This window comes from Hipposideros armiger, unplaced genomic scaffold, assembly GCF_001890085.2.
Source record: "Hipposideros armiger isolate ML-2016 unplaced genomic scaffold, ASM189008v1 scaffold_1023, whole genome shotgun sequence".
Lineage (NCBI taxonomy): Eukaryota > Metazoa > Chordata > Mammalia > Chiroptera > Hipposideridae > Hipposideros > Hipposideros armiger.
The window spans coordinates 200,433-215,035 of record NW_017732373.1 but is presented as its reverse complement, the minus strand read 5'-3'; the positions used below and the strand labels follow the sequence as shown (position 1 = coordinate 215,035).

General features: G+C 39.8%; 1 protein-coding gene across 1 annotated transcript in view; it reads left to right on the top strand.

Moving 5' to 3' along the window:
- Positions 1–14,603, top strand: part of USH2A (usherin) — a 465,799-nt gene that overhangs the window by 256,805 nt on the left and 194,391 nt on the right. Inside the window, exons 29-30 of the mRNA XM_019631633.1 lie at positions 93–206; positions 2,195–2,356. Of these exons, the coding sequence (XP_019487178.1) occupies positions 93–206; positions 2,195–2,356 (276 nt within the window). The remainder of the gene's footprint in view (positions 1–92; positions 207–2,194; positions 2,357–14,603) is intronic.

Genomic DNA, 14,603 nt, shown 5'->3' with positions numbered 1-14,603 from the left:
ACACACACACACACACACACACGCACCAGTAATGATTTTTATAGCAGCCTACAGTAAACATGCAAACCTCTGTTTTTCCCCTTTTATTACAGGCGTGTTGACAGGCTTGCTACCCTTCAGAAACTATGCCGTAACCCTCACTGCTTGCACTCTGGCTGGCTGTACTGAGAGCTCACATGCACTGAACATCTCTACTCCACAAGAAGGTAAAGTAATTTCAAAGGTCTTGACTTCCACATTTCAGTCATGAATAATAAAATAGGAGAAGAGCTAAATGCTGCAAGGCCATTTGCTGGGAAACCCCAACCTAATTTGATGACAAAGTGCATTGCCAGGCCATAATTGCTCCATTTTTTGGGGGGGTGCGAAAATGAATCAAACTCCATACCCTTTAATGACATGCATCTTTAATAGCTGTAATGCAGATTAATGGGCTTTTTAATTGCTGTTACATTGTTCATGCAAGAGCCTTGTCATTAATATGAAGCATCTGAAAGATTAATGAAAGCTTCCTCATTTTACTATGGCTCAGAAGTAAATCTAGAGACAGTCTGACTAAAAAGAATTGATTGTATGGCTCAGTATGAAATTGAGAATCAAACGGTTGATTTCCATGGTCTCTCTTAACTGCTAAACACCAGCACAGGCAACAATTATTTCAGTGCGATGGAACCTCCAAACGCCAATTGAGGCATTATTAATCCCTGCTCGGTTCCTTCCGACTGAAGTTTCACTTTTGTTGTACTTGGAACTCACACGCTGTTGGCATAAATTAATGTTTCAGAAAGCATATGTTAGGAAGGCAGCGGGAAAGAGAAAATATTTTAGCACTCCGCAGCGAAAGCTTTGCTCAAGCATCAGAACGCATCACTTCAAGAAATAACAGCTCTCAAAACACTTGAAGCATTGTTACTTCCTATTTCTCGCTCCTGGATGAGAGGAATTGAGTGTTTCTTTTACTGTCTAGTTGTAAAGTCATTTAGGAGATTTAAAAGCTGGATCTTTGGGGAAAAGGAGTCAGTTTCTTCTGTTTTTCTCAGCATTCGCCCGCCCCTCGTCCTCGCTCTACCTCTCCCCACTCCCTCTTTTCAATTCTTTACCAAGTACCACATCCACAGAAGATATGCAAGAGAAAGACAGTGGCCCATGTGATGATGCCATGACGGACGAAAGGAGTTCGTGCAAAATCCTTTCTGTCACCCTTTGTTCTTTGTGCTTTGCACCTGACCTAACCAGACCTCCCTCACCTGAACTACACCGCCAGTGACCCATCTTCGGCATTTTCTCAATGGCCTCTCTGTCTAGTCTACAGAGAAAAGCAGTGTCATTGCTGTGTCATTGCTTCTGCTGAGGCCCATGATCGTCGCCCTTCACAAGCACTTCCGCCAGCTTCAGCATGGGACTAATCGCCCTGTATCTCTGCTATTGTCTATGCAGCCACTACCTCATTTATCCAGGTTTTGCCTGGTGCCCTCCCCCTTCCCTGGCAGCTCTGGCCCAGACAGAGCTCTACTCATCCAGTTCACCATTTCCTTCCCATTACTTAAGGAAGTCCCAAGTTTAATTTTTCCTTAAACATATTGCCAATTTACCAAACAATATGTATGTTTAAGGTCAATTTCTAAAAGCTCTTAGTTCCTATGACTCCAATGTATTGACCATTGCAGAAAATGAACAGACCCCTCTTAATAAATAAATAAATAAATAAATAAACTTAAATGTAGTCTTCATACATACTTAATGTAATTAATTCTGTACTTCATGGCTATTTTTATGGTTACAGATAGGTTTTTCATATCTAGTATGAACCATTCTCACTAGTACTGCTCATCTCAGACCAAAGGCTTCTCAAAGGTAGAGACTCTGTTTAATTTACTTCAATCAGCACAGCACCCCCCAAGCAGAGATTATGGACTAATGAGACCTTTGATGAAGTAACTCAAGCAACAGTCAAGAGAACTAGTGTAAATATTCCCCATCCATCACTGATGCAAATTCTCATAAATTCAGGACAGTTATTTAATACTGTTCCTAAAGCGATTCCTGACAAGCTGCCTATGGGTCAGGAACATTTCCATGCATGGGGTTTCAGGTTTAGTCCATGATTTATTGGCTTGGGTCTGAAAAGTTTAAATTAGCAAAGTAAACTAAAATTAGACTCTATAAATCTTTTTTCTTTCCCCCCCCCCCACAGTGCCACAAGAGGTTCAGCCACCAGTTGCCAAATCCCTTCCCAATTCTTTGTTCCTTTCCTGGAATCCACCCAGAAAAGCAAATGGTATTATAACTCAGTACTCTTTATATATGGATGGGATGCTAATCTATTCAGGCAACAGAGAGAACTACACAGTCACCGGTAAGACTTCTTTACATATCAGTAAACAGAGTTTATATTAGAATATGTGTATAATATATGTATGTATTAAACATGTAATTATAAGCTACTATATATATATATATTGGGTTGTCGGAAAAGTCATGATGCATGTTTGTGACAGATGGCACTAGTTCATTTTTGGAAATACTAGAGTCATTCGCATCTATGTTATTGCTATGTCATTTGACAGCTGACAGTTCAGCTTCATTCTAAAAACAAAATTGAGCAATTTGGTTGAGTTTTGGAGATTTTAAAACAAATTGAAGCTGGAAGACCAAATTGTGCCTTTTTGCCATATTTTACTATTTAACTTCCATAAAAGGAAGAATACACATCAAGCTTGTGAAAAGTTGCATAAACTTTATGGTGACAATGCTCTACAAGAACGTCAGTGCCAAAGATGCTTCATGAAATTTCATGCTGGTGATTTTGATCTCAGTGACACTCCTTGGTCAGGGAGGCCCACCAGGGTTGATGATGACAAAATAAAGGCGTTGATCGAGTCAAACCCACATTACACGACACAAGAGAATGCAGAAACATTGAACATCCATCATTCAAGCATTCATGACCACCTGAAGAAGCTGGGATATGTAAGCAAGCTCGTTATTTGGGTTCCGCATGAACTCTAAGAAGTTCATTTGACGGCGCGAATAAACATCTGCAATATGCTCATTAAACGTGAGGAAAACGATCCTTATTTGAAGTGACTGATAACTGGTGATGAGAAGTGGATTGTTTACAACAATGTGGTGTGCAAACGGTCTTGGTCCTGACGTAATGATTCACCTCAAGCGACATCGAAAGCAGACATTCATCATAGGAAGGTTATGCCCTCAGTGTGGTGGGATTTTAAAGGTGTTGTGTTTTTCAAGCTCCTACCAAGGAACCAAACAATCAATTCAAATGTGTATGGTCGGCAGTTGGAGGGTTTGAATGAATTCACCATCCAGAAATGTCCAGAGCTTTTTAATTGTAAAGGAGTTGTGTTCCATCACAACAACGTGAGACCACACACAAGTTTGATCACCCGTCAGAAATTATTGGAGCTTGGATGGGATGTGTTGCCACACCCACCATACTCGCCTGACCTTGCACCGTCAGATTTCCACTTGTTTCGCTCTCTTTAAAACTCCTTGCGTGGTATAATGTTCAATGCAGATGAGGCTGTAAATCAGTGCTTTGTTCAGTTTTTTGCAAATAAAGACAGGTCCTTCTATGAATGAGGAATTATGAAGCTCACTGAAAGATGGCAAAAGGTGATCGAACAAAATGGGCAATATATCATTGATTGATCTTTGTTCTTTATACAAATGACCTTTGAAAAACAGACAAAATACGTGATGACTTTTTCGACAACCTAATATAATATATAATATATATATATATATATATATATGTAATTCAGATTATTATAGTCTGTAATTCTCTGAGAGTGTAGTTTTAAAAGTTGGGCTACTCATTTTTGTGTCCTTTTAAACCACTAAAAGTCCATGATTTTTATGGTTACATTTGCACTTATGGTGAAGGCAAAGCTGAAAAGTGGGAAGAGAGCTCATTTGCCTGCCCGCGTTCACCCCAAGTTGTCTTCATGTGTGTCCCTTCCGGTTAATCTCATGCAGATCTTTTTCCTGAGACCCCCTTGCTCAGGTGCAGAGGGGCCTCGGAAGCATGTCCGCACACACACAGACCCACATGTCCCCTCTGCTTCCCCCTGATGGCAGGAGGGAGGTGGGGACCCCACGTGACCCCCAGCCATGCTCACAGTGTCCAGTTGAGTCAGCGATGACATTTTGAACAAAGTCATGTGTTTACGGTACAATCTGCGAGGACATAGCGTAATCTTAAGACTCAGAAATTTGACTCAGTGTCATCTGAATTTTAGACCATTTGAGAGGAAACACAGTACATATGCACAGGTCATATTATGAAGTATAATAAAGAAAAATTAATTTGTTGAAAACCTTACAAAACAAGAGGCTTACATTATGTTCGTTTTGTGTTTGAATCATGGTTATGTTTGTATAATAATTATAGCAGTTATATATTTTACAGTGTTTTATACACTGTATTTGACCATCAGGTGAGACATCCTTAATCTAGCATTGATTGGTGAAAAAATTGGGGGCTAGAGATATTAAATTCTCCATGAAAGGTCACAATAAGTTAGCATCAGAGGCAGGGTTAATTATTTATGTACCGTATTTCCCCATGTATAAGACGCACCCTTTTTTGGAAAAATTTGGGGTCTAAAAACTGGGTGCGTCTTATACAGTGATTGTAGATTTTTTTTACTTGCATTTCCCACTTTTTCCACGGTTGTTTTTGCGCTCATACAACCACTGTATAAGACACATCCAGTTTTTAGACTCCAAATTTTTTGAAAAAGGGTGCATGTTATACATGGGGAAATACGGTATTCACTCCTCCACATTAATGGCGGGTGCTAAGATTGTAACAAGGGATCAGCCAGACCTTGTCCCTTCTCTCTTTCTTGGTGCTCACGATATCAGGGGGACAGACACAGATGCAAATATGAGGTGTCTGTGGACAGGGCTATGGCATCTATCCATTGGTGCTCTCAGGGTTTATATATTTTTTTCTTGTCTAGTCTGAGTACCTTCAAAGGACAAGGAATATTGCTTTTATGTTTAATTATTATGGTTATATAGACTTCTGTAATGCTAAATCTGTGATATTATCATTATCTCCATTTTGCAAATGAGGAAACTGAGGCATAAACGGTTAACTTCCTTAAGGTCACACAGCCTGTGAATGGCCGACTTTGATAACAACTCCAACAATCTGGCTACGAGGACGAGAATGTGGTCTTCAGCCAGTAACATAACTTCACTGAGACTTAGTTTCTGAATCTGTAAAATGGGAATAACTGCAATTTTCAAGATTTTTAAGAGACCTAGTTCTTATAAATAAAACACCTAGTACGTTCTTATTACTTAATAAAAATAATAGTATTTTTTTCCTGTAGAATGCAGAGTTCATATGAGAAACTGAAAGATTAATCATGCCCTAACAATATCTGAAGACATTATTTTAACTAAAAACATTATAGATCCCAGAAATTACTTCGGAAGAAATGAAAACATAGCATGGAATGAACTTTACACATGTGTTAATAATTACACACGAAGCATTTCTGTAGGGCCAAAATGTATCACTATGCATGATGGAATATTAGGGCCAAGCATGACAGCTGTCCTGACAAGCCCTCTCTGCCGCCACAGGCCTGAGTTAGGTAGGGCTCCTGGATCCTCACCGAATGCCTTTATGCCTCTCTGGTTTGGTTTGCATTGTCCTGAGGAAGGCTGCTTGTTTACTTGTCGATTTTCCCTGCTAAACCCTAAGTGTCATCAGGACACAGCCATGTGTGTTTTATTCGTGACTGCATTTCCAGGACCTGCCACAGAGTGGGTATAGAATAAACAGTGATGAATGAATGAATGAATGAAGTCTGATGACTGCTGAGAACAAAGAAAGAAGACAGTAAAGGGGAGCTGGGGGAGGGTAGGAGCAGAGTGGGGGGGGGGGGGAAGCAGTGCAGAAAAGAGAGAGAGAGAAAAAAAGGAAGCAACCAGAGAAAATGAGACAAAGAGCCCTTCCGTGTGGAGACCCGAGTGCTAACCAGATCCACGGGGAAGTGGTGTGGCCGATGGCGGATCTCAGAGGGCGGGCCCTGAATGTTTCCAGAAAACGCAGACTGGCTTCTGAGGTGACATTGTGCAGAGTCAGAAAAAGAGCCGTGTGGGGAGGCAGGGAGGCCAGAATTCACATCGACTCCCCCATACTGCGTACAAAATGACACTGACTCTGTGTTTTGTTTCATTGAACCATCAACAGAATCATCTGACTATAGTATCTACAATGAAAGATTGTAGGTAGCATATCCATGGTGGATTGGTACTATAGGTGCCCCAAATATAATGTACACAAAGTGGAGCATTTTTGTAGTGCTCACAGATACCTTCTCTGGAGACAGTGGTAATAGGTTCTTCAGTGGTTTCCAGTCTTGGGTAGGTTTTTGAAAATTATATCTCCTGTATCACTCAACCTTTTCCCCTAGCACCCTTCTGACGTCTCACAAGCATTTACATTCCTTGTTGCTGTCATCCACGAATGGCTAAAGATGCAGCACACGTTGGGACTGCAATATTGGTCACTCAGGAGAGGAACTCAGCCAAGAACGCTATGATGGGGCTCAGAGTTGTCTGTGATTGTTCTGATATTATAGCCAGTAAAACTGAGGCCAAAAGAAGTCAAGAAATTCTAGTTCATAACTATAAAAGCCATTTAAACCTGGGTCTATTTGGCATGAAAGTCCATGCATTTAATCTTTACACATTCTGCTTATTGAACACATATGATTTTATTTTTCCTCATAACTCTGAAAGGGAGACAGGAAGCTGATCAGACGCCACAGAGCCCCTGTGATAATCTTCCCGTACTGCCACAACAGAATACCACAGACAGGATGGCTTAAACAAAAGAAATGTGTTTCTCACAGTTCTGGAGACAACAACTCTAAGATCAAGGTGCTGGCAGGTTAGCTTTCTCTTGAGGCCTCCCTCCTCGGCTTCCAGACAGCCGCCTTCTTGCTGTGTCCTCACACGGTCTTTCCTGTGTGCACGCAGCCCTGGTGCCACTTCCTTATAAGGACACCAGTCCTATTGAATTCGAGCCCTACCCTTATGGCCTCATTTAAACTTAATCATCTCCTTAAAAGCCATTCCTCCAAATACAGTCACGTTGGAGTTTAAAGCTTCATTCAACATGTAAATTGGGGGGAATGCAATTCAGTCTGTAACAGTACCTAAAGTTGAGTGCTTTTTTTTTTTTTAACTCTTGGTGTAGGCTGAATGCCTGCTTTTCCAGAGATTCTTAAATTGCATCAGAATTGAATAACATGATTTTGAATATCTCTTTCAACTCTAAGATTTTATACCTGAGATATGGACTAAATTCTGTTCATTTATGTCCTCAAAGTTTGCCTGTACTCTTCGAAGAAGACAGCATAGGAAAGGGACTCTGTGTGCTTGAATTCAGCCAGGAGAACGCTGAGGCAGGAAACCTCTGTAGCCCCTGAGACAGGCCGCAGCCGCCACAGACAGTTCACATCTGTGCCGTGTTTCGTCGTAATGAAAGTGTTTTCCATCTCATCAAAGTACACTGATGCTTTTGATCACTGGAACAACTCAGAAGTTTCTAATTCATTTCTATTTTAAATATGTTGTGATAAATATTATTGTGCATAAATCTTTGTTGGCTCGATTCCTCAAAGGGAGACAGCTATTCAGAGGTGGTGAACTTTTGAGAAATATTTGATATACGTATTTTGTGTTATTTCTCAGAAAAGTTAACCAGCAATGAATGTTATAGTCTTAAACATTTGATACTTTTACAAGTGCAAATGTTTATTTGCATGTTTAATCTGCTGCAAGGTTATTAGCCAATTATATTTTACTCCGATTAATCTGAGTCACAGTCTTGATGAGTAAAAATGTGATGAGGTGAGGAATAATTCTGAAACTTGAAGAGCTATGTTTCACATTCTGTTTCTCCTGGTTATGATCATTTTCACTATTTAACATTCTTTACCTTCTACACTATCAAAAACTTTTGTGATAACTTGTCTTAATGGACTCCTCTAAATGTGCAAAATGTCAACATTTTTTTTCTTACTCCTACTTTATTTATTTGTAGCTTCCTTTTAAGTTTCTGCATAGAACCAACATTCTTCCATTATGTGTAGCCAATGGATCGTGCTACCATGGTGGATGTAGATAAAAGCAAATGCACTTCAATTCAGAAGCTACCTAGCATCTAGGTGGTTTGATGTTTTTTCTTCTTTCTCTTAAATATGAAGCATTAAAAGTCAAAGGCATTGCTGCACCTTGAGTTAGTACAAAATATATTTAAAAATGCACACAGTTCAAATTTTTTGCCTTGCATAGGCCACAAGCTAGTAGTGTGGTGGGTCAGTTGTGACACTGAAAAATGAATCCAGTTAGAGAACCTCCCGAAGGCTGTTGATGTTTGCTATAATAAATAGCACACACTTTAAGTCAAACTTTTTCATTCTGTATTCAAAGGTAATGGATTTTTCGTAACCATAGTAACCTTGGTGTATTTCTGGATAAATACATGAGGTATATACATTCTGGTTTTATTTTTGAATATAAACTACCGCATTATGTATTACTAATAATATGAAAAATAGGATGTAGGTTAGTATAATGACAGCTTAAACTAGTATGCATTTTTCTTCTGCAAAAAATAAATATTTATCAAAAGTATAGGTTCAATTAATTTTTCCCCCAGTTTTGTGGTATTCTGGTGGTGCCATTTATCTTTTTTTGCGAGATCTCCATTAATCTCTTATTTCTGTCCCATAACAGATTTTTAAGAATTTCGAAGTAAAAACAATTGTGCCTTAAAGCTTATGATTAAAAACATTATCAAGAGATTGAAGGACCTATATTGATATCACCAGCAGAGCTGTTGTGGGCCACTAAAGATGTGTGTATACACAACGTCCATAAATAGGTAGAAAAACGAAACCCTTTGTCTGCTCAACACACTGAGATTGTTTCAAAGTTGGGGCTAGATAGCATTCTGATTGATGATGACTATCCAAACTGTAGCCAACCAGATCATTCTCATTTAAATGAGCACCCTACCAGAAAGTGGCAGTCTTTAAGAACTTTTGTGAGATGTTTCAGAGAAGCCTACAGAGTTTTTAGAAAAAAGTATAACAAGATAAAGGCAATGGGGGAAGTATACTATGGGAGGTTTATGTGCATTGTGCTAACTGGTAAAGAAATGGAAGTGATCGCTCAGGACAGTTCTTTTTTTATTACATAAATTGTTTTTGGTTAACCCAACCTAAGATATCACTGCTTACAACTACTAGAACTCCCCAAATGAGGAAAGCCAGTAGGGACTCTATTAAAACACACACACACACACACACACACACACAAATCTGACACCAAACCACAGCATGTGTGTATTTTCAAGTGTGGCACATAATCTGTAGTCGTTTTATGATTGAATGAGTGGCTGGTTTCAGCACCATGGAGAGCAGCATCCTACTGCTGCTCCCTCAGGAGACCTGGGCTTCTACTGAGGCAGTAAGACAAAGATAATGGCAGTGTAAGAAGTGTGTGTGTGTGTGTGTGTGTGTGTGTGTGTGTGNGAGAGAGAGAGAGAGAGAGAGAGGGAGAGAGACGGGGGAGGGAGGCGCGCAGATGAATTTCTGGTAAAGTCAGATAGGCAATAAGTATTTATATCTTTAAACAACTAAAAGTGCTACAACTTGTTTTTGTCTTATTCGCCAAGGTCAAACAGAATCACATATAAACAGCAAAATAGAAATGTTCATCTTGGACTTCCAAACACTTAAGCCTTGCGATGAGAAATGTATTGTAGAAGAAGCTGTATTGCTTATGGCACAATAAAAAAAATAAAAAAAAAACATGTGAAGGTTAGGAACTTCTAACCAAGCATTATAAGGAACCTTATCAGCACTACAAATTTGAGCTATATTGTATTCATTCATACTGATGGTTTATAGAAGATCTTCTCTTAACACAATAAAAGTTCACTTTAACCTTCATATTGTCTATAATTTTGCGTTTCTGCATACCACAATGTGGTGCATCTAAGTCATTCCTCTTACGTAAAGTGACATTACTGAGAGGAATACTGTTAACATGCTTGTGTTCTAATCTGTGAGGCTGCTTATTAACAAGATAGAATGTGTGAGGATTTTCAGGTAAGGCAGTGATCTCATCGATGAGTCACTGTGCTCTCTATTGCAGACTAAGCCATACATACTTGAGCCCTTTTAATGTCATAGAGATATTAAATTATACAAAGTCTAGGAAACCTTAAGGATACAAGGGGGAACTATGCAAAGAAGCTAGAGCCTTCAGGGGCCAAGTTACCCAACTTGTGAGCAGGCTCTAGGAGAGTGGCTCAGGGTTCAGCTCCACACCAGATCCTTGGCTTAATGAGCAGTGGCTGCATTATTCTGAAGAGCCACGGTGAATCTTCACAAACTGAACACATTCATGGAACCAGCACCCGACTCAAGAACAGATCTTTATCAGCCCACCCATGTTTGTTCTGGAGCCTTATGTCTTGACTTAGGTCACTGCTTCCCTAACTGTTGACAGCACAGATTCATTTTGCTATTCTTGTACTTAATATGAATGGAATCAAATAGTATGTTCTCTTTCGCCACTGACCTCTTTTGGGGAATGGAGGAGGGAGTGTGAATTAGTGGAAGAGGCATTGTATTCCTGAACCTATATCCCGAACCCTCTGACCCCCTGGGAGGTGCTATGACACTGTCAGTTTCATGTTCCCACGGTCAGGAAAGCCATTGGGATATTTGTAAAGCAAATATCAGCCTCTTTCTTCAAGTCCAAATCTCTGTGTTTCCAAAAATATAATTATAGAAAGGCTTCATCTATGAAGTTAGAACTTAACACATGAAATCACCTACCTGTGTACATCAGTAAAAAAGCTTCTAAGTGTCCAATAATGGAATATTGTGTAGCCATATAGCTTATGATGCTGTAGAAGAGTATTTAGCGATGTGGAAAAATGTTAAAAACAAGGATTTTAGCAGACAGCATGTAATCCATGTGTCTATTTTAATATATGTATGTATTCATGTGTTTATATACATGAATGTGTTTATATATGTATATCAACATACAAAAGTCTTAACAGTGACCATCTCCCAGTAATGTCATTCTAGCATTTCTGTAAGGAGGTCTTTTTATCTCTTAAATTATCTACAGTTTGGATATTAGTAAGCAAAATTTCTATAGTATTTTCTCAATTTTAATATAGATGTTAAAACTGGTATAAAGCATGGATATTTAAGGAATTTGATTGCATTTACCTATTGATACTTACCTTTTAGGTCTCCCTAATTTTGACCTTGATATTTAATCAGATTGGTCACCTTTCTCAGCTCTTTCTAGCCACGATCAAGCACAGTATTCTCCATACCTGCAGCACTCCCTACTGCCATCAAAACTGTACACATATTTGATGGTATACCTCAATTCCCACATCTGCCTTTGAGTCATAGAATCTTTGATATCATTTTCTTACAAACTTGTCACTTAAATTTATTCTGTCTTTCAATATTAACTTATTTCAAAGGGGATACACCTTGATTTGAAACAAGAATGTAAGAATTTAGTACAGTTATCATGTCACTATTTATTTTCATAATCCCTGTAGCATGTAACATAGGAATAAGGACCTGATTGGCATCTAACAAACTCGTACTGAATTGAGTTGAAATGAATTGAATTAAATTGAAGAGACCCTGAGAATTAATTAATATTGTAAAGTGACAACAAATACCGGTGCATAATTCAGAAGTAATTAATATGCTGAATGTGGTAAACCATTTTAATGAGGTAGGATGTTCTTGTAGCTTAGAATTTTTTATTTAATTATTCAATATTCAATATGTAGCAGTTTTGTTGTTAAATTACTTGTACTAGTTTGCTAGGACTGCCGTTAACAAAGTATCCCAAACTGGGTGGATTAAAGAACAGATATGCATTGTGTCCCAGTTTAGGGGCTAGAAGTCCCAGAACTGTGTCAGCAGGGTTGGTTCCTTCTGAGGCTGTGAGGAAAAATTGGTTCCACATCTCTCCCCTAGCTTCCAGTGGTTTGCTGGCAGCTCTTGGAGATCCTTGACTTGTAGACAGATCGTCCCCCGTATCTGCCTTCCTCTTTACCAAGGGCTCACCTTGTGTGTTGCCCATTCCAAATTCCCCCTTTTTATAAGAACGCATGTCATATTGGATTAAGTCTCACCCTCATGACATCATCTTAACTATTGGGTTGTCAGAAAAGTCATGACGTATTTTTCCATGTTTTTCGTTGCAAACATGCGTCATGACTTTTCCAACAACCCAATAATTACAACTGCAAGACCCAATTTCCAAATACAGCCACATTCTGAGATACCGATGGCTTGGATTTCAACATATGAATTCTGGGGGGACGCAATTCAATCTATGATTCTTTATGCTATGATTATTAGCATGTTAAAACTCCCCTCTAGTACCCAAACATATTAGAGAAGATAAGGCATCTATTCATAATGAATTTAAAAACTGATGCATTCTGTGGCGATAGTAACAATTATTTAGAAAATCACTTCTATCTGGAATGGTTCGTTCATTCATTCAGTAAGTGTGATTGGGTATCTGCATTGCAGGCACTCAGTACTTTTCTCAGTGCTGTAGACCCCAAAGATGTGACGGGCCAGCCCACCTGGAGCTTGCGTCAGTGGGAAATGGTTACCTTTCTTGTTACATTTCTTATGTCTTCCTGGAACAAATGAACTCTTTCCCCAGTTCTTTACATGACTGGATCACTCTCCTCCTGGACCTCTCCAATCTTATAAAACCTTCTCTAGGTTAACTAGGATCACCCAAGGCGATGTAAACACACACACACACACACACACACACACACACACACACACACGTCTCTAATGGCAGACACGCGATTTATTTCCTACCAGCCCTGTGCAGGTGAAGAGTTGGGTAAGCAGAGCTTCCTCTCTGTAGATGGTCACTCAGGGATGCAGGCCAATTTCAGGCTCTGCGATGGTTAGCATTACTCCAAGGTTGCTTCCGAGTTACCCCCATTTCGGTAGGCAGGTGAGGAAGGAACATGGAGGATAATGAGTTTGAGCATTTTATGGGCCAGGTCTTGGAGTGACATATATCACCTCTGCCCACATTCTGCTGTCCATAACTCAGTCTCATGGCTGCACCTAACTGTCAGGGATTCAGTAGGCAGACTAAAACAATACCCGTTTCCTAGCTCACGGTTCTATAAATCAGAGGTTTGGGTGGGCTTGGCTGGGTGCCTAATTAGGGTCTCACAAGGCCAGAATCAAGGAGTTGGACAGTTGGGGCTTTCTTCAGAGGCTGGGAGAAAGACTTCGCTTCCAGGCTCCTTCGGGCTGCTGGCAGACTTCAATTCCTTGAAGTGATAGGGCTGGAATCCCTGTTTTCTTGCTGGCTGTCAGCCAGGGGTGGCTTTCAGCTTCTAGAAGCCAGTCTCCAGTCTTTTCATGTGGCCCCCTCCACCTCAGTAATGCAGAACCTCTCTTGCTTCAAATCCCCTTTGTGCTTTGAATCTCTCTGACGACTACCATCTGCAGAAGCTGCTTTCAAAGGGCTCATAATTAGATTGGGCACATGCCAGGATCATCTCTCTTTTCCAGGTAAGCGCAGACAGTCATGGGAGTGTTATCTCATCATCTTCGCAGGTTCCACCCACACTCAAAGGGGAGGAATTTGTCCAAGGGTCAGAGACATCAGGAGTCATTCTCAGAAGGCTTTCTACCATAGGGTTCAGAGGCAGATAACCCAGGTGTGGCTTTGCTAAGCCTTGGTTTCCTGGTACAGTGGAAATAATAGTATTTATTTCAGAGATTAGCATGGGGATTAAATGTGATAATGCAGGTAAAAATGGCTAGCATCATGCCCACAACTCCTTTCGTGAAAATCGTAAATGATCAACGAACTCGTGCTTTTTTTAGTTGTGGAACTAATAACCATTATTGTTATATCGGGATAAAGATTCCTAATGCAAAAAATTCCCTTCAAGCATGTCTCTAAATTACATACTCAATTGAATTCAAGAAATATTTGTTTAGCTGCTACCATGTACAAGTCTCTACAACAGAAGTTGGGAGTTACATATAATAATTATGAAATTTCCATCTTTCCCCAGATCATTCCCACTTTGATCACTTAGATAGAAATAGATACAACTGAATATAATGCTGTCCAATTTACAGTAATTTCCATAACAGGTGTGAGGACAATAAGTGAAAGTGTCACAGAAGAAGTGAATTTTTGCAGGCTTTAGAGTTTCAGAAGTGAAAACCAGGCAAACCTAAGGACCAGGGTGGGGTAGTCAGTGGCACAGCTGTGAACGTGCATCTAATGAAAATGAGACAGCACACAGTTGATTCACCGTGACTGAGCACCCTGGGTAAGTAAGTGGGCAAGAGTGGTGAACGGCAAGGCGGGAGTTGAATTATCAAAGGTGCTAGAGGCATTTTCAGATGTTTGAACTTTGCGGCAGTGGAGAACCACTGCAGGATTTTTAGAATTGATGTAGCATGAGCTAATGAGTGTATTCAAAAATA